This window comes from Equus przewalskii, chromosome 12 (genome assembly GCF_037783145.1).
Source record: "Equus przewalskii isolate Varuska chromosome 12, EquPr2, whole genome shotgun sequence".
NCBI lineage: Eukaryota > Metazoa > Chordata > Mammalia > Perissodactyla > Equidae > Equus > Equus przewalskii.
Genome location: NC_091842.1, coordinates 35,010,596 through 35,037,349, shown reverse-complemented (window position 1 = coordinate 35,037,349; position 26,754 = coordinate 35,010,596). Strand labels below are relative to the sequence as shown.

At 46.1% G+C, this 26,754-nt stretch overlaps 1 protein-coding gene across 1 annotated transcript; it reads left to right on the top strand.

Moving 5' to 3' along the window:
- Nucleotides 1-576: 576 nt before the first annotated feature.
- Nucleotides 577-25,466, top strand: HAPSTR1 (HUWE1 associated protein modifying stress responses). Its single transcript, XM_070566798.1, has 4 exons — nt 577-1,240; nt 1,748-1,828; nt 10,751-11,026; nt 23,064-25,466. The coding sequence occupies exons 1-4, from the start codon at nt 1,015-1,017 to the stop codon at nt 23,306-23,308; spliced, it is 828 nt and encodes a 275-aa protein (XP_070422899.1). The 5' UTR covers nt 577-1,014; the 3' UTR covers nt 23,309-25,466.
- Nucleotides 25,467-26,754: the final 1,288 nt, after the last annotated feature.

Genomic DNA, 26,754 nt, shown 5'->3' with positions numbered 1-26,754 from the left:
GGAGCACTTTGCAAACTTGGACACAAGTTGCGCGTTTTATTCACTTTCTCCGCTTCCCTCTCCCCCTCGGAAGCCCAAAGGGCTGGAGTAAGCAGGCTGCCACCCACAACGCCCCGGTGTCCCCGCGGCCCGGGGGCCGGACTCAATGTCCCGTCCCCTGGGGCCTACAGGCGCCGGAAAAGCCCCCGCGGGGCGCGGTCGCCGGGCCGGGTCACGTGACTCCCGCTGGCCACCCCGCGCCGGGCGGGGGGGAACGCCGCGAGCAAGTGCGCATGCGCACCTCCTTATCTATTTTTTTCTTGGTTGGCTTGGACGCAACCACTGTCAGCTCCTCCCCCTCCTTCTCCGACTTCATCCTTCCTGACATTCACTGCCTTTCCCCCGCCCATTGGTTACGTCAGGCAGACAGGCCGACGAGCCAATCACGACGCTGTGTTCAGGGGCCGGCACGCGGAACCGGTCGGATCGGACCAATGGGGGCCCTCGGAGCGGGCGCGCCCCAACCGGGCAGGGGCGACGGGGACGAGGGGGCGGCGCTTCCGCAGTCAGCATGTGGGCGGGGGAGGGCGGGGACCAGCAGCCGCAGAGGCGTCGACGGCGGCGGCGACAACGTCGCTTCTCAGTCTTCGGGGTGGGCTCGGCGGCGCTGGCCGGGCAGCGCGGAGGGCTCGGCGGTCTGCGGCGGCGGCCCTAGTGGGGGCCGCGGCGCCATGGGGCGGCGGTAGCCGGGCTCGGGCCGGCCAGGCGAGGGGCGGCGGCGCCCGTCCGGGCCGCGGCGCCCTTCGGCGGGGCCCGGGGGCGGGGAGGCCCGGGGCGGGGGGCGTCCCGGGCGGCGCGGGGCCGCGGGGCGGGACTCGCCGGCCGTCGGGGCGCAGGAGGCCTGGGCCGCCGCGAGGAGCCGCCGCCGGCCGCTGGGCCCCGCCGCCGGGCCGCTCGACGACGACGCTCCCGCGGGGGCCCCGCCTGAGGAGGACGCGGCGGCGGCGGCGGCGAGGCCGCGGGAGGCCGCGGGGGATGGAGGAGCGGAAGGAGGAGGGCGAGGCGGAGATCCAGGAGCACGGGCCCGAGCACTGGTTCTCCAAGTGGGAGCGGCAGTGCCTGGCCGAGGCCGAGCAGGACGAGCAGCTGCCCCCGGAGCTGCAGGAGGAGGCGGCGGCCGCCGCGCAGCCCGAGCACAAGCAGCAGAAGCTGTGGCACCTCTTCCAGAACTCGGCCACCGCCGTGGCCCAGCTCTACAAAGGTGAGGCCCGCCGCCGCCATCTTGGCCGCCCCTCGGCCCGCAGCCCCGGCCGCCCGCCCGGCCGCCGCCCCGCCGCCCCCCTCCGCCAAGATGGCGGCGCGGGCGGGCGGCGGGGCCTCGGGAGGCGCCGGGCGGCCGGGGGAGCCCCCAGCCCCTGGGGCCCGGCTGCCGGGCGCCCCCGGTCACAAAATGGCGAAGGGAGGCGGCGGGGCGGCCCCGTTGCGCCCGGAGCCGGCCCCGGGGCGGGGACCGGTGGGCCCTCCCCTCTCCCCTCCCCTCCCCGCGCCGCGCCTCGCAGCCCCGCGGCCGCCCCTTCCACCCCGCCGCGACCCCCTTCCCGCTGCCCTCCCGGCCGGCGGGGGAGCCCGAAACCCCGAACAAAATGGCGAAACCTAATATGGCCGTTCCCGAGTGATCGACGCCCGAGTAACCGTGCTCTCTCTCTCTGTCTCTCTTGTCCTCCTTCTCTCTCTCTCTCTGTCTTTGTGTCTTTTTTTCCTCTTTCAGACCGAGTGTGTCAGCAGCCAGGACTGTCGCTCTGGGTCCCCTTCCAAAACGCAGCCACCGCCGTCACCAACCTCTACAAAGGTGAGGAGGCCGCGCTGCGTGGCCGCCCCGGGGGAGGGCGGCGGGGGCGGGGCGGGCCTGCGCCCCGGGGGGCCCCCTCCCTGTCCCCGGCTGCCCGGGCGTCTGGGCCGCCTGGATCCAGGGTTTCCAACTGGACGTCTCCGGGGGTGTCTGGCGAGGTCACTGATCCCCCACGTGGGGGCGACTTGCACCCCGTCATCCCCCCTCTTCCCGGGGCGTTTGGCCGGGGCTGGAGGCGTTTCTGAATGTCCGCCCGGAGAGGGGCTGCTGGGCGTCCGCGGTGCAGGGCGCGGGTGCCCGTCCGCGCCCCCGCGCCCCGATGTCAGCGAGCCCGGGTGGGGGAGCCCTGAGCTGGAAGACGGGGCAGAGGCCCCCCCGGGGCGGAGAGGGGACGGGCCTGTGCCCCAGAGAGGTGGCGGGGACGCGTGTCAGCTCCTCCAGGAGGAGGTTCTCGAGTTAGGCGACTCCGAGCTTGGTGGGTCCATGGTTAGTAAACAAAGCGTGGAGAATCGGCTGATTGGGATAATCTGTGCGCGTTGATGGGCAGTGACAGGCTCCTCTCCAGCTACTTCATCAGATGCGGGCCTTCAAAACCACCTGGTGTCCCAATGGTGAACTGGCGGCAGGAAATCGGTGATCAGTTCGAGTAAACGGACTGGTATCTTAGGGTCATGTTTTTCTGGAGTTAGTTCCCCCCCCGTGTGATGACAGGGAGATTTGTAAGGAAAGGGTCTTGCCCCTTGTGCTCTCTAAGGTAGCAGTGGGTTTAGATTGTAGGCCTTACTGGTTTTGAAGATTTGGGTGCCTGGATTTGGTTTGTGGCCAGGTTTCTATGGGAAAAGGATTTGACTTTGTTGGTCTTAGTAAAAATGTGATTGAATGTCTTCAGGCTTCTAGAAGCTGCTGATGACAGGAATGGAGCTTTGTGCGTTTTAAAATCATCAAAATAGGTTGTAACACAGGCTGTGCAGAGACTTGACTCAGGTTCTTACTGTGTGACAATGTGCAAGTGATGGTAGCTTTCTGTAGGAAAAATATCCCTTATTGTGAGATTTCTTGGGTAGAATTTGCAGTTTTTTGGGACCATAATTTGAGAACATGAACTGAAAGTGGTGAGTAGCATGTTAATTTTAGAGAATGAGAGTCTGATAGGCCAGGCCTGCCGAGAAAAGGGAAGCACGATTAAATGGTGCCCCAGTGGGCAACTTTGATTTGATGTCGCCAGAGTTCTTGAATTTTGACTCTTGAGTAAGTTGCTGTAACATCCATCGGTGCTTGAGAGTCTTGAGCATTCTTTGGGATGGCTCTTCCTTTCATCCAGATGGGGAATTCTGAAATCATTTTCTGAAAAACTCAGACTTTTTGGAGTGTAATTTATATACAGTGAAATCATTCTTTTAATATGTATAGCTTGAGTTGGACAAACATACACTGCTAAGAACTAGAATATGTTTATCGCGGCCCTTGTGACCACCCATCTGGTTGATGTATAGTTGGTTTTCCCATTTCTCTGTCAATGTCTGTAGAGCCTTACAGTATGTAGCCTTTTGTGTCTGGCTTCTTCCGCTTCCATAACGTTTCTGAGATTGATCTGTTGAGTTCATGGTGCAGGTGTTAATAAATAGTGCCTTTTTTTTTCTTGCTAAGCAGCATTCTGTTGTATGCGGGGGTACCACAGTTTATCCATTCGCTTGTTGCAATTACTTTTTGCCTAAAGGGGAGGCAACACATTTTGAGTGCCTTCTATGTGCCAGGCTCGTGGCCTAGGCCGTGCAGAAATCCCACTGTCCTGTCTTTTCTGTTCAGTTTTTGGTGCTGTCATGTACTTCTAGAATGCATCTCTTTAGGACTAGAGCTGGTGGACTTCTTTAATGCTAACTCTTCATATGAGAAGATGGGCTCAGAAGCCGAACACTGAAGTAATCCCTGATTTGATTACTTGATTTGAAAATCTTGTGATTTACTCGTTTGCTTTGTTCAGAAAACTTAATGGGATACATTAAATTTTTTTCCAATAAATGTTACATGAGGTTTTTGGATTATTGCAAATGCAGGATTCTTAGACTAAACTGGTTTTGTTTTGTCAAATGAAATGCATCTCTCTTTTCCTGATAGGAAAGGTAAGTTGTGACGTGTAGAATTTGGCAGTGTAGGAAGGTCGGGGAGAGTGGGTACTTCTCTGCAGACCCTCACATTCTTCCTCTTCAGAGATCGCAGATACCTCACAGCTCTAGGGATAATTGGATGCCTTAAATAGAACCAATATAGTTAGCAAGATAGGGTCACAGTGCGTGCAGCCTTAAGTAGCGGTAAATTTAAGTGTTCACGGTTCTCATTAGATATTTAAGTGTAATGTACAGGGGGAAGATTTTGGGGGGATCCCTTTACTGGGCAGTGCTCCTGTATTTTGTGTGATTAAGCACTTACCTGGCAAGCTAAAAATGGCTCATTCTGCAGCCTGGGAAGAGGCTGGCACTTTCACCAGCTTCTCGATAACTCCTAAAATGAGCACAGAGGAAAGTCAGAATTGGGGTAAAAGCCTAGCAGAGGGCCCCTTTTGATTACCCCTGGGCTTTTGAAAAATTGAACGACTGGTTGGTTGGTTTGGAATGTGGCTGGAAGGATTTGGAGGAGAGTGAGTTGAGGTGCCCCCTCAGTGTGGACAGAATTCAGCAAAATGGAGTGCATCCTTCTACTCCACGTAGTAGGGCAAGATTTTCGCATCCTTTTTTGGAAAGGGGAAGAAAAATCGTGATTGCTGCTGCTCGTTTTTATCTCGAGGTGATAAATCTAAAGAGGGTAATGCTTGTTTAGGATTGACTCGTGTCGTGTCCCTGGCCTAGGACCATGTTTTGACATGTGCCCTAGAGAAGGGAGTGAAGAGTTACACTGAGGTCGTTTGATCTCGCCAGGGTTGATGCTTTCCTGGGAAGTACTGGGCCAAGCCTATCTGTGTTTGCTTCTTAAATCTGCCCCGCATTTCCTGGGGTGGCCGCTTCCAATGCCTGTCTCCTGACTCCGCCTTAGGAAAGTGTTCTCTTTATCTGATTCTGAATTCCTGCTGCTTGGGGCTCCTCGCTCCGCAGAGAGGTTGGACTGTTGTCCTCCAGGCCAGGGCTGTCCTGGGGCGCCCCACGTGGTCACACTGCGGGGGCTGGCGCCCTGGCTCTGCAGCAGCCCCTCTGAGCACCCCTTCGGGCCACTTCTCAAGGTGTCCTTTCCCAGCTTAACGTTTTTCCTTTTTGATTCTTGTTTTATGCTAAGCTCCGTTTCTTTGCCTCCGCATTTTAAAGCTGCATCTGGAACTTCAGTTGCATGCTGAGTCCTGCCACATATGTGGAGAGCCTTCTCGTGGTATCGCTTATCTTAAAGTTGTTTCTGGTTCTCTCCTCGAGCGGCGTTTGCCCGAGGTGGGTCTGTACTCTAGCAGGGCCTGCGGAAGGCCAGCGCCGTCATCCTGGAGTCCTGCTAGGGTGTTGAGTTCAGGTTTTAGTCTGTTGCTGCTTAGCTGTGCGGTCCTGGGGACAGGTGATGGAGCAGGATGTTTCACCACGTGTTCCTTCATTTTCTCAGCTGTAAGTAGGGATAGGTACCCACAACTTGGAGTGCCATCTCTTAGTTGAGTGCTGTCCTAAAATGAGTATTCAAGCATTGGCTGTGTTGGTGGTCAAGTTCTACTTTTCACGTGTTTCTGGCTATGGGTAGTGCTTAGGATGAAGGGGAGAAATTCTGGTTTATTTTTTGTCTTCACTTGTTTTTCTTGGGTTGGAATAAGCTTTGTAGTGTGTTCTTTCCTTCTGCATCTTTCCCTGAAAGGGCTAAATAAATAGAATTGTTAAGTGAGAAAATCAGCAGGATGCCCTTTAAGTCCTTATTTTTGAGACGTCTTGATGCTAAATCCTCTTTAGTCTTGTGTCAGTGTAGCCATTTTGGGCCTATACGTAAACTGAAAGTGAACTGACACACTGAAAATTTGTGGGCCAAGTGGCAACTGGCTGATGTATAAACAAATGGTCAGAGAAAACGTATTCTATCTGGAGACATGATGGAGTTTCGGCTCCTTACAGTTTGACTTCCTGGAGCTGATTTGTGACTCTCGTTGCTGCAAAAAATTATTATTGAGCTTTGAGACTTTGTTCAAAACATCTTAGTGTGGATTACAATTAGAAATCCAAAGTCTTAATGTTTATTCTTAAACTTAGTGTAAGGAGCAGTAGTCTTAGTCCTTCTTAATATCGTTTGTAGATTCTGTTTAAATTTTTATAGAAGACAATCACTTTCTTATGATAACTTCTCTGTAAAAGGGTGTTTTGACTGCAAATACCAGAAAATACAAGTCAGGTTGGCTTCAGTGGTGTGGACATGGATTGACTCCTCTCTGACTCGAAGGCCAAGGGTAGGATTGGCTTAATCCAGTGCCTGGGGCTCCCCTGCTCTGCGGCTCTCCCGCCCAGTGTGTGCCGGTGCGCGTAGGAGCTTTGTCTTCAGACTGGTTCCAGTGTATCGGCAGCTCGCATCTTAGGGCCGCTCACTGAAGCTCAGAAGAGCTAGGAAGCTGCTTTCCAGGAGCTACCAGCAGTGACGTCCCTTGGCCAGAATTGGGTCACATGCTTACTCAGAACTGGTGTCACAGCCCTGGTTTGGGGTTATGCAGATTAGTCTGGACTGCACCACGTGCCCACCCCTTGAGCTGCTGTGGAGGAAGCTGCCCCAGAGCTGTCCGAACAAGAACTTGGAGTTCCTTTAGGAGAGGGTGGACGGGCATCGGGTGCCAGGCACCTGGCTGCTCTGTCTTCCCTGGCCCCTTCCTTTGTCATGTGTGCTCGGTGAAGATTAAGTAAATATATAAGTAGCTGGAAGTTCGTTCTTATTTTTGGGTATTTCTTTGTTAGGGAATACATCACAGGTATTTTCTCAAAACATTGGAAAAGTTTTACTTTGGCCGTGGCTCAGATCTTTGTTTTTCACGAAGCATTTTTAATGTATTTTTCCTGTGCCAGACTGGCTGGTTAGTGCAGATTGAATTGTTAAGGTCAGGTATTGTGCAGGTGTTAGTATTCCACGAAGCGTGGCTTTGGTCCAGCCGTGCGCTCTTCTGGTCTGCAGGTCCTCTCGGGAGGGGGGCGGCTTCTCTGTCGTGAGGAAGGAGTACGTTGGAGAAGGAACTCTGCCACTTCCCAAGTTTGGGCAAGGCCCTTGAACCTCAATTCCCATTGCTTTTTATGAAACTGGGCTGTCTGCTCTGGCTGACTCACAGGAGGTTTGCAAGTATCAGAAAACTCTAAGTAGTGAAGTCTGATTAATTTTGATTGTGTATCATGTGAGAAAGTTTTGCATTTGGTCTTCACCTCAGAAATCAGGATGATTTTGTGCCTACCACGCCCTGCCAGTGGTGGGAGGATTAGACTTGTAAAAAGCTCTCGGATTCAATGCTTCTATAAAAAAAAAAATGGGACCGCTCCTGTGACTTGTATGAATCAGTTTGCTTCTTGACTAAGGAAATGAATGTGTTGCGATTAAAGGTTAGATTGACATTTCGATGCCCTTGGGCTTTGCCTAACCTTCAAGCTTATGGCCCTTTTCCACCGTGGCTTTGGCATCAGTAAACTAGTGTTGGACGCAAGACTGGCCCACAGTTTCTGCGCTCTGCCCTTCCAGAATTTGGGTGTCCTGTTGTCAGGGTTCAGATATATTCAAAGCAGTCTTGGCTGCGAGCCTTCAGGAGGCCATCTCTGTGTGTGTGTGTGTGTGTGTGTGTTATTCTACTGGACGCTAAATTAACGTGTGATTATATTAAGTCTAGTCATGCTGAAGATTCTCCAGTAAGCATTCAGGTCTTTCCTGCTAAGTTTAAGATATGATAGGAGGGTTTTATTTTCAACCTGGTAACTATTTAAAGGACTAAACATAAGGACTGTATTTTAAATGCTTTTAGTGTCAACATGAGATTTTTCTATTTAAGGAAATGACAGGTTGGATTAATCTGGATGGTAATACAATTGGATTTGGCTCTCAGGATATGCTATTAGTGATATGAAACCAAATTACGCTCAGGCGGTGCAAGAGCGTGGCCCTGAAGACCTTAAATATCGCACCTGCTTTTCTCCTCCTGCCCTCTAGTCTGTGAAAGCCGGGGTTACGAAGTGCCTGACTTTTAGTGTGCTCGTGGTTCTCATGTTGAGATTCGTGCAGTTTTTTTTAGGTGAAACGATTGGTCAGTTGCTTAAATTTTAAGAGAGTCACAGCTTACTGTGTAACTGTCATCCATCTACACCAGTGAGTACTGGGGTTTCCAGCTTTATTCAGAGCTGGGATTAAACCCAGCCCCTTACAGATCTGACTTTTGGGACTTCCTTGTGACCTCAGTCAAAACAAACCAAAACTTTGCCAAGCGCTTTCTTCCCCGCAGTGTCCGTTTTTTAAACCACCTCCCGGGGCCCGTCCCTTTTGGCTGTCGAGTTGATCAAGTTTAGCTTCTCTCTCTTGCTGTCTGGTTTACTCGCTGTACACTTAGGTGGCTCTTTGTCTTAGTCTGCGCTACCCCAGCCTGCTTGGAACTTGTTTCTTGTGTCCCTTTCATGCTTCCCCTTCTTTTCGCTCTGTACTTCCGGTTCTTGGCCTGCCTCCATTTGGTTCTTGAAAAATAAAATTTCCTCAGTCATTCTGTTTGGAAATGGAAACTTCTCTATTATGAGGTTGGTGGTAACTGTGCTTTGAGGTAAGGCAGGTTTGTAGAAAACTGGTTGCTTCTCGGTTCATGCACTTTATATTTCTCCTCCTTTTTGTGGTCCTGTGGGTTGGACTTAGTTTGCTCCATGACTTGATTTCTCTTAAAATGCTTCCAGCTCTTTCAGGATCACTTAAGGTCTAGATACAGCTTTACCAGGTCATCTTAGAGTTTATCCAAGCCTCTAAGGTTGGCTTCGTCTAAGTCTTTAAGACTTAAGAGATGGGCGAGTGCTGTATTATCCTCTTGAATGTTATTTCCCTTTAAAATGGAGTTTGGGGCTGGCCCCGTGGCCGAGTGGTTAAGTTCGCGCGCTGTGCTTTGGCGGCCCGGGGTTTCGCTGGTTCGGATCCTGGGTGCCGACATGGCACCGCTCATCAGGCCATGCTGAGGCGGCGTCCCACATAGCACAACCAGAGGCACTCACAACTAGAATATACAACTGCGTACCGGGGGGCTTTGGGGAGGAGAAGAAGAAAAAAGATTGGCAACAGATGTTAGTGCAGGTGCCAGTCTTTAAGGAAAAGATGGGAGTTCATGCTTGCTTTGTTGTGATGAGATGAGAAATCAGAGGACATTGATTCACATTGTAACTTGGCCATTGTTCAGTAGTGAGACAGTGGAGAAATTTCTGTACTTCTGAGCTGCTTTTTAGTTCTTTAAAGTTAAAATCTACTTTCTCAAAGTTGAGATGGAGTTTAATTCAAGAGTGCTCCCATGGACAACTTCTTGCATTAAAAAAAAATCTTTTTTTAGCAATAGAGACCAATCATCTGCTAAGAAATAGGGCTTGTTATAAAAGTTCTGCTTGTGCTCCCCTCTCGCTGTCTTTTAATAATGCAAATTCGTGCAGCCTGGGAGCCTGTGAGATGTCTGGATTCTTGTCTGTCTGTATGGAACACAGCTCTTCATTCGTTGATCATTGCTCTTCCTTTCAGTCTACTTTAGATGTAACAGACAAGGAATTACGGAAAATCAAGGCCAGGAAAAGTAATAAAGAAGTGATTTTTCTGTGTTACCAAGAATTACTGCTTTTCCAAAAGGTCCAGGGATAAAGGAACCATCTTCTTTAATGTCACTAAAGATAGACTGGTGATTTTCTGCCAGCATAGCAGCTAAGCTAGAAACAAATTGTAGGGACTTAAATTTGCAAATACTTTTTTCAAATCTATAAAACCAGTCAAGGCAGGGATCATTTTCTCGGAACTCGGGTTCAGTGTATCCAGGGGGCAGTGTCTCCAGGGACCCGGGAGGCCAGTCCGAGGGATTTTAGGGCAGGGTCTCTGGGAATGGTTAGGAGTTACAGGGAAGTGTTGGGAACTGGAAGCAGAATGAAAATACACCTAGTTTCGGAAATGAATGAAGCCTTTCTGTTGCCGCCGTGCTGTTTGGTTTTGGTGTTGAGCAGTCGATCAGAATTCATTTTCCCTTATTACTTGGAAAATGTTTGCCATTGCCTGCGCTGTGTTCCCAGTTCTTGGTACTGACCCTGTCAGTGGCAGTGGGCCTCTGAAATGACCTGGTGAATGCCGGAGAGCCGGGCCTGAGTGATGTGCAGGGTTCAGTCACCTGCTGGATGATGTCCTGCTCCTACTGAGAGCTCACGGGAGGTCACTCTTTTCTGGAGGAGAGCAGTATAGCTGAGCGGTGAAGAGCTGCAGACTGAAGCAAAGTTCCGGCTCTCCTATGTTCTCTGACCTTTGTAGAGTTAGTCGCTGCTCAACACGTTTCCTCATTTGCAGTAAGGGGTCTGTAGTACCGCTCTCCAGGTATTCGTGTTACCTTTTTTCTCAGGTGAAGCTGAGTATAATGTAATAAGCATTTAATAATTTACAGTTGTTAGTATTACTGAACAAGCTAGCTTATTTAGATTAAGTATAGCAAGTGTTGTTAGGGAATAGTATTTTAAAAATGATAATTTAGGTAGCAGTAAGTAGTCTGTCTGTTTACATTTTATTCCCCTAAGAACAAGGCAGAAGCTCTAGGACTATATGATGTGTTAGCTCTGAATTTAGACCATTAAGATTAAGTGTAATGTGTAACATTTCAAACGTGAATGAAATAGTAATTACTGATAGACTTAGCCCCATACTTCATGATGCTCGGTTAACTTGTGAAATGGTTTTCTTAAGAAGAGAATGTAGCGTGGCTGCTGATGATGATGTATCTTTTTTCTCCTTCTTTCTTTCTAACAGAAAGCGTGGATACCCATCAGCGAAGTTTTGATATTGGAATTCAGATTGGCTATCAGCGACGCAATAAGGATGTGTTGGCTTGGGTTAAAAAGCGCAGAAGAACTATTCGTAGAGAAGATTTGATCAGCTTCCTGTGTGGGAAAGTTCCTCCACCACGAAACTCTAGAGCTCCCCCAAGACTGACTGTAGTGTCCCCTAGCCGAGCTACTTCAGCGGAAACTAGCTCATCTGTAGAGACTGATTTGCAACCCTTCCGGGAAGCCATAGCTCTGCATGGTAAAGCCGTTTAAACATATTTCTTTGGAAAAATGGTTAAGAGTGTGCCTGTGGACCCATTTTCACGTTTAGGTTTAGGTACAGATACATTGTCTGTCTTTTGTCTACTATAGTAACTACTTGCTCTAGAAAATGTTTAAGTAGAACGTAAGCTAAGAACTTACATGGGCAATTTTTGAATGTTAGCCAGCCCATCCTAAAGAATGTTTTTAGAAAGTTAGTTTGAGCTTATTGGTGTTACAACAACAGAATCTTTTGCAACATTGATTAGAATTTATTGCTTTACACTTATGTTGTACGTGTTTTCTTACTCTTCTGAGTCGAAGAGGAAGTTCTTGTGTCTTAAGAATCCTTACATTTATAATTGGCCTGGAGAGCTTGGTCAGTGTCAGGCAAGAAAGGCAGGTAATTGTTGGGCTAGTTCTCGTGGGAACTCCCCTTGACGCCCTACGTTACTGAGTGTGCCTAGAGAGGGCAAGGGTGATGATGACCCAAGTGGGAGTGGACAGATGTAAGAATAATCGACTTCCCTTATGTCTGTTGTCCCTTAGGTCCTTCCTTTGATAGTCAGGACTGTCAGAGCACAGTCCCTCACCATCTGCCCAGGCCAGACCTGCCAGGAAAAGGCATTCTTGGCTAAGGGGTTTACGTGTTACTGGAGAAGCCTGGGGTGTGCAGTCAGTCAGTCTGCTGTTGCTTGTTCTCTACTGCAGACTTTCACATAGACCTGGGAGAGGTACTTCTGTGTGACAACATGTAATACTGCCATAAAAATCAAACAACAAAATAATAAGACTTGGTTGGAACCAAGATGCAAACATGGATTGAGGAAGTGACTAAGCAGACAGAAGAAATTATTGAGTTAGGTCATGAGTCTTGTAAAACGTTAGCATTTCTGGGCCATAGTGCAGGTCATCCCAAGCAAAGTGACCTAGTAATAAAAATAGTGGGATTTATCCAAAGGGCTTCTACATCGTGGAAGCTTTAGTGCTTAGAGAGATTCTTGTTCTCTTTGGCAAGTCTTGGTTCTTTACCTAAAACCCCACTCAGAACATGGGGTAGGAAAAAGTGTTCTTCTTTTCCTCCTGATTGTGAGTCTGTTTATAAGTTAAAAACACAAACAAAAACATATGTTGCAGGAAAGTCCACGGTGTATGGGTGCAGTACGTAAGACTGCTTGCTGTTTCTAATCCAGTGGACTAGTTCGGCCAGCAGGACTTTTGAAACTCAGGCAGAAGAGATTGGGGTGTTCCCATTGAATTAGCAGTTTTATGTCTTTTACCATTAAGTTTGGAAAAACTTACTGCAAGTGTACAGTTTGTCAGATCAATTTTAGTGCACAGTAGTGTTTGATGAAGTTGTCTTCCCTTAGGAAGTCTCATTTTCTTCCTTTATCATAAGTGGATTTACGATTCATTCCATGCTTCTCCTGTTAAAGTGTCTTTTTTCTGTATTATACTATACTTTAGAAGCGAGTTTTAAGAAACATAAATGGCTCTCTTGTTATAAAATCTTAATGCAGTTATGTACATTGTAAATAGGGCAAGCCAGCTCCCCTTCCAAAAACTTCTACTGTATTGTTCAGCTCCCATTACTTTTTCTTGAGTTGAATCTCTTCAACGTTTGTGATTTATTATTTTCCTGAACTTTGGGAGTTTTAGTGATGACGTAGTTTTAGGAAGGGACTATTTATAGTTTCGACTTAAATTTGAATTGTGAGAGTTTAAAAATGTTTAGTTACAAAGCTGTGTAGAAAAATAATCTTTCCCTTCAATAAACTTAGCAAGTTGCACCAATCCACAGTAACTGGGGACTCGGTGTACTCTCATGCTGGGGTTCGCACACCGAGTTCACGTGGTTGTGGTGAAGTAACAGGACCCCCCGAAAGAGATACAGAAACATGAGTTCTCCTGGGTCTTGTGCTCTAGTGGCTTTAGAGAACATGAGTGTATTCAGGGGAATGTTAGTCTGATGTGAGTATTTAAGGTAATTTGAATGATTTCTAGTAGTATAGGGCATTGTTAACTAAACTGTAATGCAGATTAATGACTAACTTTGCAGCCAGGTGAACTTATGATTGATCTATTGAATAGTCTGTAAATCGAAGTGAAAACTGTTTAGATGATCTTTTAAAATGTATTCAGAAACATCTTAATTAGGATACGTACTTGTCAGAATTTGGTTTTGCATATAATTTGCTTAGTGAAATCTATGAAATGTGAGGTCATATTGAAGTTCTTGGAGTCCCACGTGGGAGGGAGAGTCTGAATTCATGAAGTTTTGGAGTGCTGGGGAGATGTAGGGAAAGAATTGGTATGTTGAAGCGGCCTTCCTAAGTTCATAATCAAAGCAGACGGGAGTGGAGGAGGCCATAGTGATTTCTGCTTTTTCAGAGACCTCATCCTGCCCTTCTTTTATAAGAGAGGACAGTTCTCTACCATGGTTTTTCTTTATCAGCTCCAAAATACAAACCTGCACCAAATGGCACCTGTATATACCTGAAATAGGCCCTTATTTGAAGAAAAATGGCAAAGACGTAAGAGACCGAGTATTTTATGTAGACGGTGAGGGTGTGACAATGAGTAAGATCTCTGATCAGTACCCTTATCAGTCTTAGGCCTTAAGTATACTGTTTCAATCAAAAATACATCAATTAATAGTTACTGAACAGTTTTAGCCTAAACTGTCAGGTAATGGATATTGAAGCTTAAAGAATATAATCCAGTGCCTTATTTTGGCAATTGTCTGCACTGTATTGCTTATTTTCTGTGTACTGTGGGATCTAGTCTGAATATTAAACTCACAGAGAAATCGAAGAAATACATAAGCATCTGCTAAATTGGTTTCTGTCTTTTCCTTGTTGATCTTTGTCTTAAAATAAGAATATTATTGAAAATTTTCTGAGAGCTGACATACCTGGCACCTCATTTTTATGTGAACAGAAGTTTTCAGATAGACCAAAAATCATCTGGACCATTTTGTCGTACAGTACCTTTCGGATTATCCCTCTTTGAGGTCATCCTTTCTCTTCTGGAGCTTTCCTTGTCTTGTCCCCTCTTCTGGGGCTTCTTGGGTCTCTGACCTTTCCTCAGGCTCCTTCATTGACTTGGATTACGTTCCCCAGGATTCTAGCCTTAGCCACCTCCTCCTGCAGGCCCTTCAAGGGCCATCTCAGTCTTCATTTCCAAAATCTGTGCTTCTGGTTTAGACCTGCTCTCTTGACTGTATGCCCCGTTGTCGCACAACGGACATCTCCACCAAGTGTTCCACAGCCATTTGTCTCACTTTGGGTTTCAAATTGGATGGAGCCTTGCAGCCCCCGAAACAGCAAAAACGTGTCTTTTTCTCATTTAACCATTCAGCAGACATGTACATGGCAGATTTTGCCTGGTCTCTGGGAATATATAAATGAATAGAGTGCTTCCTTTTCTGTTGAGGCGAACACATACTTGGATGATTTATTTTAGTGTCATGACTGTGGTATGTGTAAGATATGTGGAGGCAGAAAGGGACATTTCACAGTGCCTCCTGGCCCTGGGTTCCGAGAAGGCTCTCTGGAGGAGGTGTGCCTGGGATCTTGGAATAATCTTCCTGCTCTTGCTTCTCAGGCCTGAGGTGACCCATTCACCAGTCCATCTTCCCTGGTATCTCTGGAACCATCTTTCTGATCTTGTTACTTCATGGAAAAAAAGCCTTCATTTCTCTGTGGCCTGTAGGGTGAAGTCAGAACTCAGCATGGCGTTGCAAGGCCCTTAGGATTTGGTCCTGACCTTGGGTCAGAGATCTTAGCCATCCTGTTCAGTCTGTTGAATACCTCCGTGCTTTTCGTAAGCTTTTCCCTCTGCCTGTTGATCCTTTCAGACTGGTCAGATGTCCCTTGTGTGACGAAGCTTTCCTTCGGTTCTCCCCGTTCCCTCAGGCCTTCTCTGGACTGGGTGTCTGCTCTCCCAGTTTGTTTCCGGTGGACTGCGCTAGGTTAGGGCAGGGGCCTGGTCTTGGAGCTTTGGGCATTAACAGAACCTGGCAAAGAACCTGGCGTAGCTGTGTTTCGAGTTAACAGGGTTCAGAGAGGCCTGTGGAGTGCGCAGATAACAGCAGAGTGGGGCAGAGGACCTTTCCAGAGAGTTGAGGATTGCAGGTCCCCAGTGACTACAACAAGGGCAGAATGTAACGGGTGTGCCTTAGGAGTGCTACAAAGTAAACTCCTTAGACAAGAACAGAGGAGACCGGGTGGTCCCTGCAGGTGATACACCGTTACAGCTCTTCTTTCAGCATTCCTGTCAGCACCCTAAGTGGGCGCTCACACTTACCCTGGGTTATTGCCATTTTATGGATGAAGAAAGGCTTTTTGGCTAAATTAGAACAGGTCAAGTAAGTGGTAGAATAGATATTCCAGCTCTGTCTCCAAAATGCATGCTTTTAACCCCTGTGCTTCTGTATTTGTACATTTGGCATCCCCCCTCGTAGGTCTGGGGAGTGGGTGGGAAAGGTCTCTAGGCTTATTTTTCTTCTCTGAAGACATCAGAAAGTTTTGTCTGTCTGTCTGGAGTCTTTCTCTCTGGGTGGATCTGGTTAGGTAGGCTTGCAGGCGAATGGCTTGTGCCCTGCTATTTCTGGTTCCCTTGTGTGGGAAGAGTGTTGCGGCTCTGTGTATAGGCCGCGTTCCCAGTAGGCCCTTGGGCAAGATGGTTAACCTCTCCAAGGCAGTCTTGGTGAGAGGCGACGTGTTCAGTGCGGAGCTGAGCAGAGAACCTACCCTTTCACAGCACTGTTGCGTGTTCTCTGCCTGGAGAGGACTTCTGGTTCGCTCTCAGTCCTGTGAGTGCCCTCTGCCTCTGGATGGCATTACTGTGAAAACAGGCCTGGCGCTCCGGTGGCCTTGGAGGGTGCTTTTCCCCTCTCTTCTCAGGAGGGCCGCTTTTTAAATTGCAGTTGCCACTCCAGCGGGAGGGGTGATAAAACTCGTTAACCACTTACTCGTATTCCTTTCTAAGGTCTGAGTTTGTTTCCTGTTGATAGAAACCAATGGATGTGGTGGTGTTCTCCTGTACTGGATGGAAAGAGAGATTCTGAGTTGACTTGCCCAAGCTGGAGCTGTGTCTGGAAAGCCTAGGTGGAAATCTCCTCTCCTCATTCTGAGCTCTTTGTTATCATGGGGATTAGGTGGAAAGGATCCAGAGTGAGTGGGGTGGGTGTTCGTGGAGGCGAGATAGAGACCTGGATGCTGGATGCCCAGTCAGACTTGACTGATTTGATAGCTTTATTCAAAGCCTTGCTCTCGCTCAAATCATCTCATAGGTGGTCTTTGTAGGTTTCTGGCCCTGGTTCAGACTATTCAGAGACACTTGGCTTTAGTTCCAAAAGTCATTTTGATGACGTTCTTGACTGCAGTACTAGGAGCTTAACCCCACGGGGCCTGGGCTGGCCCTCTGTAAAAGCCAGCAGTTCAGACTCGAGGCCTGTTGCGCACAGAGGCTGGTGGTGTAATAGGCGCTGGTGGGAACCATTGCTGTCATTGGCATTGGGCTTTTAGATGCCACCTTGCCCAAGTTTCAGTTCCTTTTATGTTTAAGACAAATTTGAAAAAGACAGTGGGCTCCAGCCTCTGCTGGTGTAAGTGCCGAGAGGACCTGGGCAGAAGCAGACCGCCAGCCTGTGATACGACGCTGTGAGTTCGAAAACTGGGAAAGGAACCAAAGGAAAGATTTTTTAAATAAAGCAAGCACTTTGTGAGTTAAGACAGCAGCTCCTTAGTGAGTGTTGAAGTCTGAAGCCTTTTTGGTTGAAAACCCTCTTTGTTTTTTATTGATGTGGTGTTATGCATTCTGATTTCTGCCATTAAAATCCTTCTGCGGAAGGTGTGGTCTTTAAAAATGAAGCATGTATTGTCATTCTGTAGCCTGTCCTATCGCCCAACATGCACTGAACCTAGTAAATACCAAGTACTCTATTAGAGGCCAGTAGTGGGAGCAGGTGATACGAAGATGAATCAGATACGCTCCTCAAGGAGTTTCCAGCTTATTAGAATTACATGAGACTGTTTGAAGTCTGTGAGCCCAGGCAGACAGATTGAGGCATAGTGCCAGCACCTTAGGGCTTAATAAGCTCCATTTTCCTTTTTTTTTCCTAATGAAGTCTTTCTCTGGGCTGCTTGGAAATCCTTATTTTCTCTTAAATCATCAAGTTGCCTGACAGGTTCTTGGATCTGGAGAAACTGGGTGTGGGGCATTAAAAAACACAGTGGTTTGAAATTGTAATAAGGGGTATAAGGTCAGATAGGAATTTTTACCCAGAAAAAATAGAAGGCAAGTTCCCAGTTTGTCATACGAAATGCATAAAACTGATACCTTCTTCCCCTGGAGTCTGTGGAAGGTTCTGGTTCGGGCAGCCTGAACCAATAGGACTTTCTTTGAGCACAGGTTTTTGTAGCTTTTGTTCTCTTGTGAAGACGTTGTTTGGCCTGTGTCCACTAGAGCGAGAGAGAAGAGAAGTTAGCAAGTGTTGGTGAGAACTAATCTTCCTGGTAAAACTTCCTAGACGACTGAGATCCAGTACATGTAAGAAGAAGTTTAAGGATTTGTCCTTGGTCTCTGTCTCTCCTCCTCTCTGTCACTTTTCAGCCTTCCACTGATAAAGCTAAATATTTAGAAACAGATTTTGACAGCTAGCACGGATAGGTTAAGTGCTTTCCAACTAATGGTACAGTATAAAAGAAACTCCTTGCAGTTTTCTGTTGCAAGGGCTAATGGAAGTGACCTGTGGGGGATTCATGTCCTTCCACCTTTTACAATCCCTTTTCCTCCTTGCCCACACTCCTAGCACAGTGTGTGGGGCACAGTAGCTTCTTAATGAATGAATGCATGTTGAATGTTGCAGTCTTCATCTTCCGGAAATAACAGAACTGAAAATAGTTATTTAACAGTGAAATCTTTTAAAAACTTTTTTGGAAATCAAGATGTAAGAGATTAATGCACCAAAGCAATCTCATCTCTTAATTGCTTAAAATTGATTATTTCAAAGAATATTCTTTAACTACAATTCCTCTGAAGGCTGGAATTTCTAACTTAGGACCTTTGTTCAAACCAGTCTCTGAGAACAAGAACAATTAGAGGCAATTAAGATAGCATTAAACTTCTAATGGAAAGTTGGCATTTTCTGTTTATTAGGATTAGCTATCAGCTACTGAAGTTTCTGGGGGTAGAACTTAACTAAAGCTTCCAACATCCGTGATACACGTTGTTTTGAACTTGTGATGAAATTTCGCTGGACCTTTTTTCATTGAGGTGACAGAGGCGTCCCTGCAACCTGCCTGAAAGCTGGTTCACTGCTGGTTCCTATGTAACCATCCTCGCTAGTTATGAAGCAGTTTGACATCTGAGTTCAAGCTTCTCGCTAGTTTTCTGATTTATAAGTACTAATTTCTTGGAAAACTTGACAATTTCCGAACAGTAAAAAATTCAGTATTCTGTTACCCCACTATACAGAGATAACTGCAGTTAAATGTTTGGTGCATTTTCTTCCAGTTTTTTTCAATGTATAAATATTAAAATTATTTCATAGTTGAGATCCTACTGCATATATGGTACTGTATCTTGCCTTTTTCATTTTAACGTCGTGAGCATTTTTCCCATGGCATTAAAACTGTCTTTGAAAAATTGAAAGCATTCTGGGCTGTCAGCATAACTGAAAATGTTTTCTTGGTGTGACACATGTATCTTTGTAATTGGTTTGATTTAGTGTGCTTTACTTCAATAAAAATTCAGTATTACAATTTACAGGTTGGGGTGGGGAGTGGTATCTACTTCAAATTACCAGAATCTTCCTAGTAGGTTTCCTTTTTCAAGGATTGAACTCCTGCCCTGGTGCATTTAGAACACGACATATACACACAAGTGCTTGCTTGCTTAAAATCAGAACACAACTTTGTGCAAAGGGAGTGCTATCCATTTGAATAGTCAGTTCATTTCAAATGCAAGAACGCCAGTTTCTTAGGGTTCCCAGTCAGATGTTAATCACTTTGTTCAAGGTGTGGGGATTTCAGATCCCCCCTTGCTACTGGAGGTGAGAAAACTGGTGGGGCAGATGGCAGAGGGCCCTCCACGCGTGCTGCGTGGATCAGCAGTCCTGGCAGTCGGCTCCCCTGCTCCGGGGCTGGCTCTGCTCCGGCAGGTGCCGCAGCGCGGGGAGGCTGGTAGAGAGGGTAGACAGAGCCTCCGGGCCATGGGCTGCCAGGCAGGCAGGGCGGGTGAGTGGGTCCTGCATTTGCTTTTGCTGTGCCTGTGTATGACCTAACTATGTGCTGGTAAACTGGAATTACATGTAATTAATTCTGAAAACAGGATTTTCTTATTACCCTAAGCATGAACGTGGTATGAAAATAATAGTTATGTGCTACTTTTAACAATTTATCGTGTAACCTAGATTCCTATAACCTGGACTGTAACGCTGCTTTAGCTCCAATGGGAGCTTGCTTTGGAAGGTATGATTAAATCATCCTAATCTTTTTTCCCCACTCCTGCACTAATCATTTAAAATGGATGCAGAAACTTTAAAACTGATAAGTTTATCTTGTATTAAGCAATTGAGACTTTTCTGTCTAATCATACTACTTGTTTACTGCTTTTGTCAATTGATATTCCCATGGCCCTTTTGAAAAAGTGTGTTTTTGGTAGAAATTAAGTTGTATGCTCTCGGGCCGTACAACTTAGTTTTTAGTTCTGAAGCCTGTTTAGATTCTCTGTACTTGTATAGGCCTGACTGTTCATGTGGCTTAGCTAAGGTTTCCTAAAGCATCTTCTAGTAGCTGTCATTGGTTTATAAAATAAAATTTGGGCTGTTCAAAATAATATATTTTTTGGTTGTTAATCTTAATTTTTTTTTGACACTGTGAAAAGTCTTTTTGGGGAAGATTAGACAGTTAAACTTTGAATTTTCACTGCTGAACGTGGATAATGCGTAGGTAATGCCGCACACGGTGAATTTCTGTAGCTGTCAAACTAAGCCCCATGTCATCCACCCCACAGGAGAAAGATGGCGATTTCCTGCAAGTTACTGGGGAATTTTCAAATTGACCAAACTGACATTGAGTCTCTCTTCTTTTTCATGGAGAACAGCAGTGAGCTGCCTGTTCACATCCGATGGAGTGTTTTATGAGTCTTGGGTATTTGTCCTTAGTGTGACACATACTGCCCTGTGACCCCTATGTTACAAGAAGGGGCATCGGGGTGGGGTTTGTTGAGTTCTTTTTGTGGTTTCAGATGATAAAGGGGATCCTGAGTTGAATTGCTGAAGTAGCCCAGTTTCATGCTGGTGACCCAAATTGTGCAGTATAACTCCTTTAGAACCTCCTGCATTGTGAAACAAAGGATAAAAGGAGTATCGTTTCAAGTACGTGGACACCTTTTAGTAGTGTGTCATGGGCTGAGAAATTAGAAAAAAGGCACAGCTCTCCCCTCAAGGAGTTGACAGTCTTAGTGGAGAACTTCAAAAAAAAAAAAAAAAAAAAGCCAGCAATTTGGGGATAATTGAGTTTTAAACTTGAGGGCAAAGATTGAAGGGAAGGAGGCCACGTGATGTATTTCCTGTCCTTGGAGAGGTGAATAAACACCAGGTTTGGTTTACAAAACGCGGGCTAGGACTTTGAAGCATTCTGTTTTTTCAGAGTTCAGTGACTTGTGTGTCAGGTACCGCGTTAAGTTCATTAGATACAGAGGAAAAGACAGCGTAGGAAGATGTGAATGATTGTTCTGGCTCTGTAAAATTAGCCCAGACCTTTCTTTCCCTTCCTCTTCCTCATTCATTTTTAATGAGCCTGTGTGGGCTGGGGAAGCAGCAGCGCAGTCTCGTTTTGAAGTTCGGTTTCAGACGTCCACCAGGCAGTTAGAAGTATGGATGGGTCCTGGAGCTCAGGAGAAAGGCCTGCTCCGCTGGCACTGATTGGGAAAACGAGGCCTTTGGGTAAGCTGAGGGGTCAAGGGTATCACCCCCCCGGTGACACCAACCTGTCAGGCAGAAGAGAGGCAGCAAAGGCCACTGAGGAAGCAGCTGGCAGGCTGGAGAACAGGAAGGAGCTGGAGAGTTTCAAGCAGGAGGGAAGAGGAGCCAGCCAGAGACTGAAAGGAGAGGTAGGGGAGCCAGGAGAGGAGCCTTGGAGGAGGCGCTGGAGGGACGAGGGCTTCAGGCAGCCGGGAGTCCTGTGGGGAGGGAGATGCAGGCCCGACCGCTTTAAGGAACCGGGAATCATTTGATATTAGCAGTGCCTGATTGATTCTTACAGTGGGCGTGAAGAGGGCAGGAGGGGAGAGTAACTGTTCAAAGAGATGAGGCCTAAGAGGCAGGCCGGGCCCCAGTCCCTGAAGCCCTTTGATGCTAAAATAATTTAGACTTTCAGAGAGGGGAGTGTGACAGTGGCTAGGAATATAGATTCTGCTTGAGTTTGAGTCCCAACTCTTGCTTAGTAACTGTGACCTTGGGTGGCTTGCTTAACCTTTTGGTCTTGGTTTTTCATCTGCGAAATGGAGATAATATAAACGTTGTAGGGTGATTTTGAGGATGAAATTAAAAAGTACTTCATGTAGTGCCTGACACTGGAAGTACTCTAAGATTAGAGCTTTTATTTTAATAGGCGCTAGCCTTGGAAAGGTTTAGAGCCATAGAGAGTCACGATCAGATTTCCTCTGGCCACCAGTGTGAAGGGAGGATGCAAGTTCCGCAGGGGGAGCAGTGAGGGGCTGGTTGGCTCCTAGATGAGGGAGTTGAGGGCAGTTGAAGAGAGGTGTGGGCTGCCGAGCATCAGCGGCGTGTGTGGGAGGTGGCTGAGGCCATAGGTCTGAGGATGTGCACAGAGTATGTGTAGGCTAAGAATACTGTCAAAGCGAATTGAATAGGTTTGATGCCACAGGAGGCAGAGAAGCCTTTTTTAACTTAATGTGCAAATTTCAATCACATTTATAGAGTATAAAATTAGAATGGGCATCTATGAAACCAGCCTAAGCTTAAAAAATCCAAGATGTAAAAAACATTGATTAGACTAGATCACATTGTATCAGTTTAGTTGGGCCATAACAAATCCCCGTGTGAGGCTAGAATAGCATTAGGGGGAACCTCATAAGGAAAGTCCACTGTCAGTTACGTTAGGTTTTTAAATTCAACACTGTTTTCTGTTTCCTGGCCTCACTCATGCCTTTCACAGGTTTATCCCGAGCATTGAGGAGTGGAACATAACGTTTGCCTCCTTAGCCGTGGAAGAGTCTAAGGAATGAGTGTCCAAATTGGTTGCTGGGTCTCTTCTGGGTTAAGTAACTCTTTGGAAGCAAAGTAGCAGGATTTTTATACCAGCCTCGCTCCCCCGCCTTCTCTGGAGGATTATAGCCAGTACTGAGTTAGGCTGTCCTAAGGGGTGTCTACCAAATACGGTCCAGTCCTTGGGTGATCGTATAGCCCGGTTTGTCCAGGGCAGGCTCGCTTCGTACTGGATGTCCCAGCATCATTTTCAATAGTGACCCTTTTTCAGGCTCAACAGTGTACTGTTTTGGATGATAAATGATGAAGTCACCTTATGTAGAGGGGATATTGGAACAGTCCCACTCAGGCCAGGAGATGAAGGCTGTCCCCCTGTGTGCACGCACGCAGTTATCAGAGGGGTCCGTCGGGATGTATAACCAAAACGTCCTCTGGTTGAAAGCAAGCACCTCCTGTCCTCACCTATAAATTACATTCAGTATGTACCTCAGAATAAATGGGAGGATTTCATGATAAATTTGTACACCTAGCATGGTGCTTGCCACATAATAAGGGTCCAGTAATTGGTAGTGACACCCACATTGTAAGTATTACTAGTGTTACCAATAAAACATCTCATATGTCAAAGCCAGACGATTCGTTTTTCCAGAGTCAGACTTGACTGCTCCCTGGTGACCCCTTACAAAGAAAAGAGGCAGACGTCCTTTGACACTGTGACAGCATTGAAAGTAAAGTGGGTTGCTTTCAAGAGGGTTGAATAATCGAGCAAGTCTAAAACCTTTTTTCTTCTTCCTAGGTCTTAGTGGTGCAATGGCTAGTATAAGCGTGCGTTCGAGTACCCCAGGCTCTCCTACACATGTAAGCAGTGGATCGAATGCTAGTCGAAGGAGAAATGGACTCCATGATGTCGATTTGAACACTTTCATATCAGAAGAAATGGCACTCCACTTGGACAATGGTGGAACTAGAAAGCGTACCTCAGCCCAGTGTGGCGATGTCATTACAGACTCACCAACCCATAAACGCAACAGAATGATCTAAACTGCAAACATTTTCACACCCACCATGCTGCTTGAAAGCCACTCGATCCTCAACATATACTCTTACTGCAAAGGAAACATGAGGCCATCTTCCCTTGTTCACTGTTTAAGACAAGTGAATTCTATAGTGGTTGCCATAAAAGGAAGTTCTAGGTGTTTCCAGTAGATGCCTCTTGTAACTCTGGCTTTCTTAAAACTATAATCCTAGCAGAGGACATCAGATATCGTGTACTCATTAGCAAGATCATCATAGGCAAACATATCTGTTCCAAGGCTAAAAGTGACCTTAACTGTATTTATTCTCAAAGGGAAAGGAAATATCAGATGTTTATTTGGTATAGAATGCCTTTTTTTTTTTTTTTGGTCCATTTCCTGCTGTGTTGAGTATTTTGCTTCAACAGTATTGCCAGATTCCTAAAATTGTCTAAAACACACGATTTGGCTTCCTCATCAAATCTGCAGGCTTCCATTTTTGCAGCAGCACTGTACCGTGCACCTGGGTTCTATATAATAACAGTGTGCAACTTCTCTTTTTTGGACTGTGCCCCGTTTTCAGTTTTCAAAGCAGTTTCTAATTCTGGTGATTGTGTCATGTAAAGAGGTGCTATGATGGTCATGCAATTAATAATACTGAATCAATACACAGAACTTTATTGGATTCACTTTGTGTGTGTTAGTGCTCTAAAAGTAGCAATATTATCAAATTGCCCCCAGATTAACCCTGTAGGCTTAAAATACTCAGTTTTAAGACAAGTACTACTTCCCAGTCAGGGTAGTATCCTTCTGGTAAATGTAAACACGTAGACTGCGTTCAAGGTGACCTACAGTAGAGAGGTCATGAACTTTGGGAATGGGCTTCCTTTTTGGTTCGGTGTCAGTGAGAGGGAGATGGCTGGCGGTAGGTAGGTATTTGTTCTAGGCTTTTGTTCGGTGGGACATTTCTCATGAACGCCCTGATGTGTGCAGTTTCCATTGGAATGGGTGGAAGAGAAAGGTCTTTGATCTGCGAATTATGTGATCACAACTTAAATAGCAAAACCCACCTTTCCAGTGCCTCTCCTAAAGTGCAGTTTGGGATCTCATTCTGGAAAAGACGGAATCGCATGGAGGGTCTCTAGATGTTAGGTAGACCTAAGTTACAGTTCTCGGTAGATTCCTCTTTTGAGTAAATATAAGACCTCTTGTAGCTACAATGTTTTAGAGCATGTTTCATCTTCATTTTTACTATCTTGAACTGAATGATAGTCTTTTTTAGATGAAGAACTGATGTCAGCCTGCCAGGTACTGTAATTTATTCTATCATATTATTCTATTATATATCAAGTAGGACAGTGAAAATGTTTCCTTGCAGACTTGTAGTCCAGTATCCGTTCCTTCCTGTTTTTATCCTTAAAAGACCATTGCAAATCAGTGTAAGGGTTTTCCAGTCATTACTCGCAGCACTTTGTTAAAGTTTGCAATTTCTTCAGCCATTTAATAATACCTTTCTGTGAAGAAACTTTGCTAAGTTAACTATAATATTCATTGACTGGGTGGGATGTGAATGGGATGTTGGAAATGTGTGAACTGAAGTTCTGTATTCATTATAGATATAGCCCTTATTTAAAACAGTGAATTCCATACTAAAACTAGCAATGAAAGTGAGGTATTTCTAAATTTTTGCAAAAGTGGATCATTTTTTGTTTGAATCTAATGACAGGAAGAATTATAGCAATCTGTCATTTTACCTGAAACGGACAAGCCTATGTATTATGAATACTTTCAAGCCTCCCTTTAGAATATACCAAGAAATGCATTGGAGTTACCTTTGTTTTTCTCTCGTTGTAAATTTAGATTCTGGAGTCGGGTGGTGTGAAGCCTTGCTCACTAGTGGCCAGAACTCCTCTTCCTAAAGGATTTTGAGATGGAGGAACACATATTTAATCTTTCCTTCATGCCTTGGTTCTAGTTCCTCTTTCCAAGTTGAATAACATTTTCTTTTTTGGTTGTTTTTGTTTTGGTTGGTGCTCTGAAGCTTAATCTCAGTACCCTTTCCTCTCAATTGTCAAATTTTGATAAAACATGTGCCATTTTCTTTGGTAAGATAAAGCAGGTCTTAATGTCTGCCAGAACATGATTTATATGCCTTATTGGCTCCATTAAACTTTTAAAAAACTTTAGCATTCGTTACTTTTTTCCATTGCATTTAGTCTCAAATGCTATTTGTCAGCTGTCCCGTAACCCCTCCCCCTTCCCCGCCCCATTGCTCTCGTGTCCCACCGGAGCCCAGAATGACCCTGAGACCTAGGCGTAGAAAGGGAAATGATTTCTCTTAGCAAAACTTAGTTCTTTTTTTTGAAGCCTTTCTTTGTGCCATTTTATATGCAAAACAAATCATGGAAGATTGCCTATTTGTGTGGTACTTTTTTAATAACGATTTTTTTTTTCAGTCTCTTGAGAACAGTGTAGGCTGGATTTTAAAACTTAACAGTTTTCTTTAGGGGAACAGAACCTCTTTTCATCTTAAGCTCAGTTCTCTGATTCTTTCAGACATGGATTGTTTGTTCTGTTCCTGTCACCCTAACTTGGCATGAGTGGGTTGAGTTCATCCTTACACTGCAGTGTTCTGAGCATGACTGAAGCATTAAGAATTTAATTATAATGTTTAGTATTTTATAGAGCAAAATTAATGGAGAGCATTTGGCTGAATCTAAAGACCTGCAGTCAAATTCTTCAATGTGGTTTACCCAGCTGGAGTAGTGGTACACACCTGAAATCGTTCAATGAATAAATCATTTGAAAAACCAAAAAACGACGGGGCTTGTCTGCGGTTTTGTTTGGGGCATCACATCTGCATAACTTTGATGTAATCAAACCAAGTTGAGGCTTTGGAACAAGAACTGGCCTTCTCCATGTTTTTTCTAAGGGCTCCTGGGACTCACGAAACTTGAGTCATCGTGGCTGTGGGCCTGAAGGTCTCAGTGCGGCAGTGAAAGCTGGGCTAGCTGCCTGTCACAGGGCGTGGCTGCGGGCTGGCAGGGCGAGCCGGCCTCCGAGGGCAGTGAAGGGGCAAGATGCTCAGAGGTGATCTGGAGACGGGGCCTGTAGTTGGGGACACGGGCGGGCAGCACAGTGAATTTTAGAAAATTATTATGAACGAATCATTAAATTGTTGGCATGATTACTACCTGAATTTTTTGAGAGATGTGGTCACCATGTTAGATGAGTCTCACAGCATTTTATTTCATGTAGTTTGTTACAGCCTGCCACTTCATTCGTTGAAGGGACTCCTGTCCTCTCTAGTTATGAGGTTGGGAATCTTCAGAGATACATTCTGGGCTTTGCATTGGAGTGACTTGAAAAGTTCTGCCAGAAACGCGTTTATTTTAAAGTTAAAAGAAACTTAAGATTCCCCTGTTTGATCTCTTAAAGGACACTGTTCTGATCAGATATGTCTAGTACCCGTTC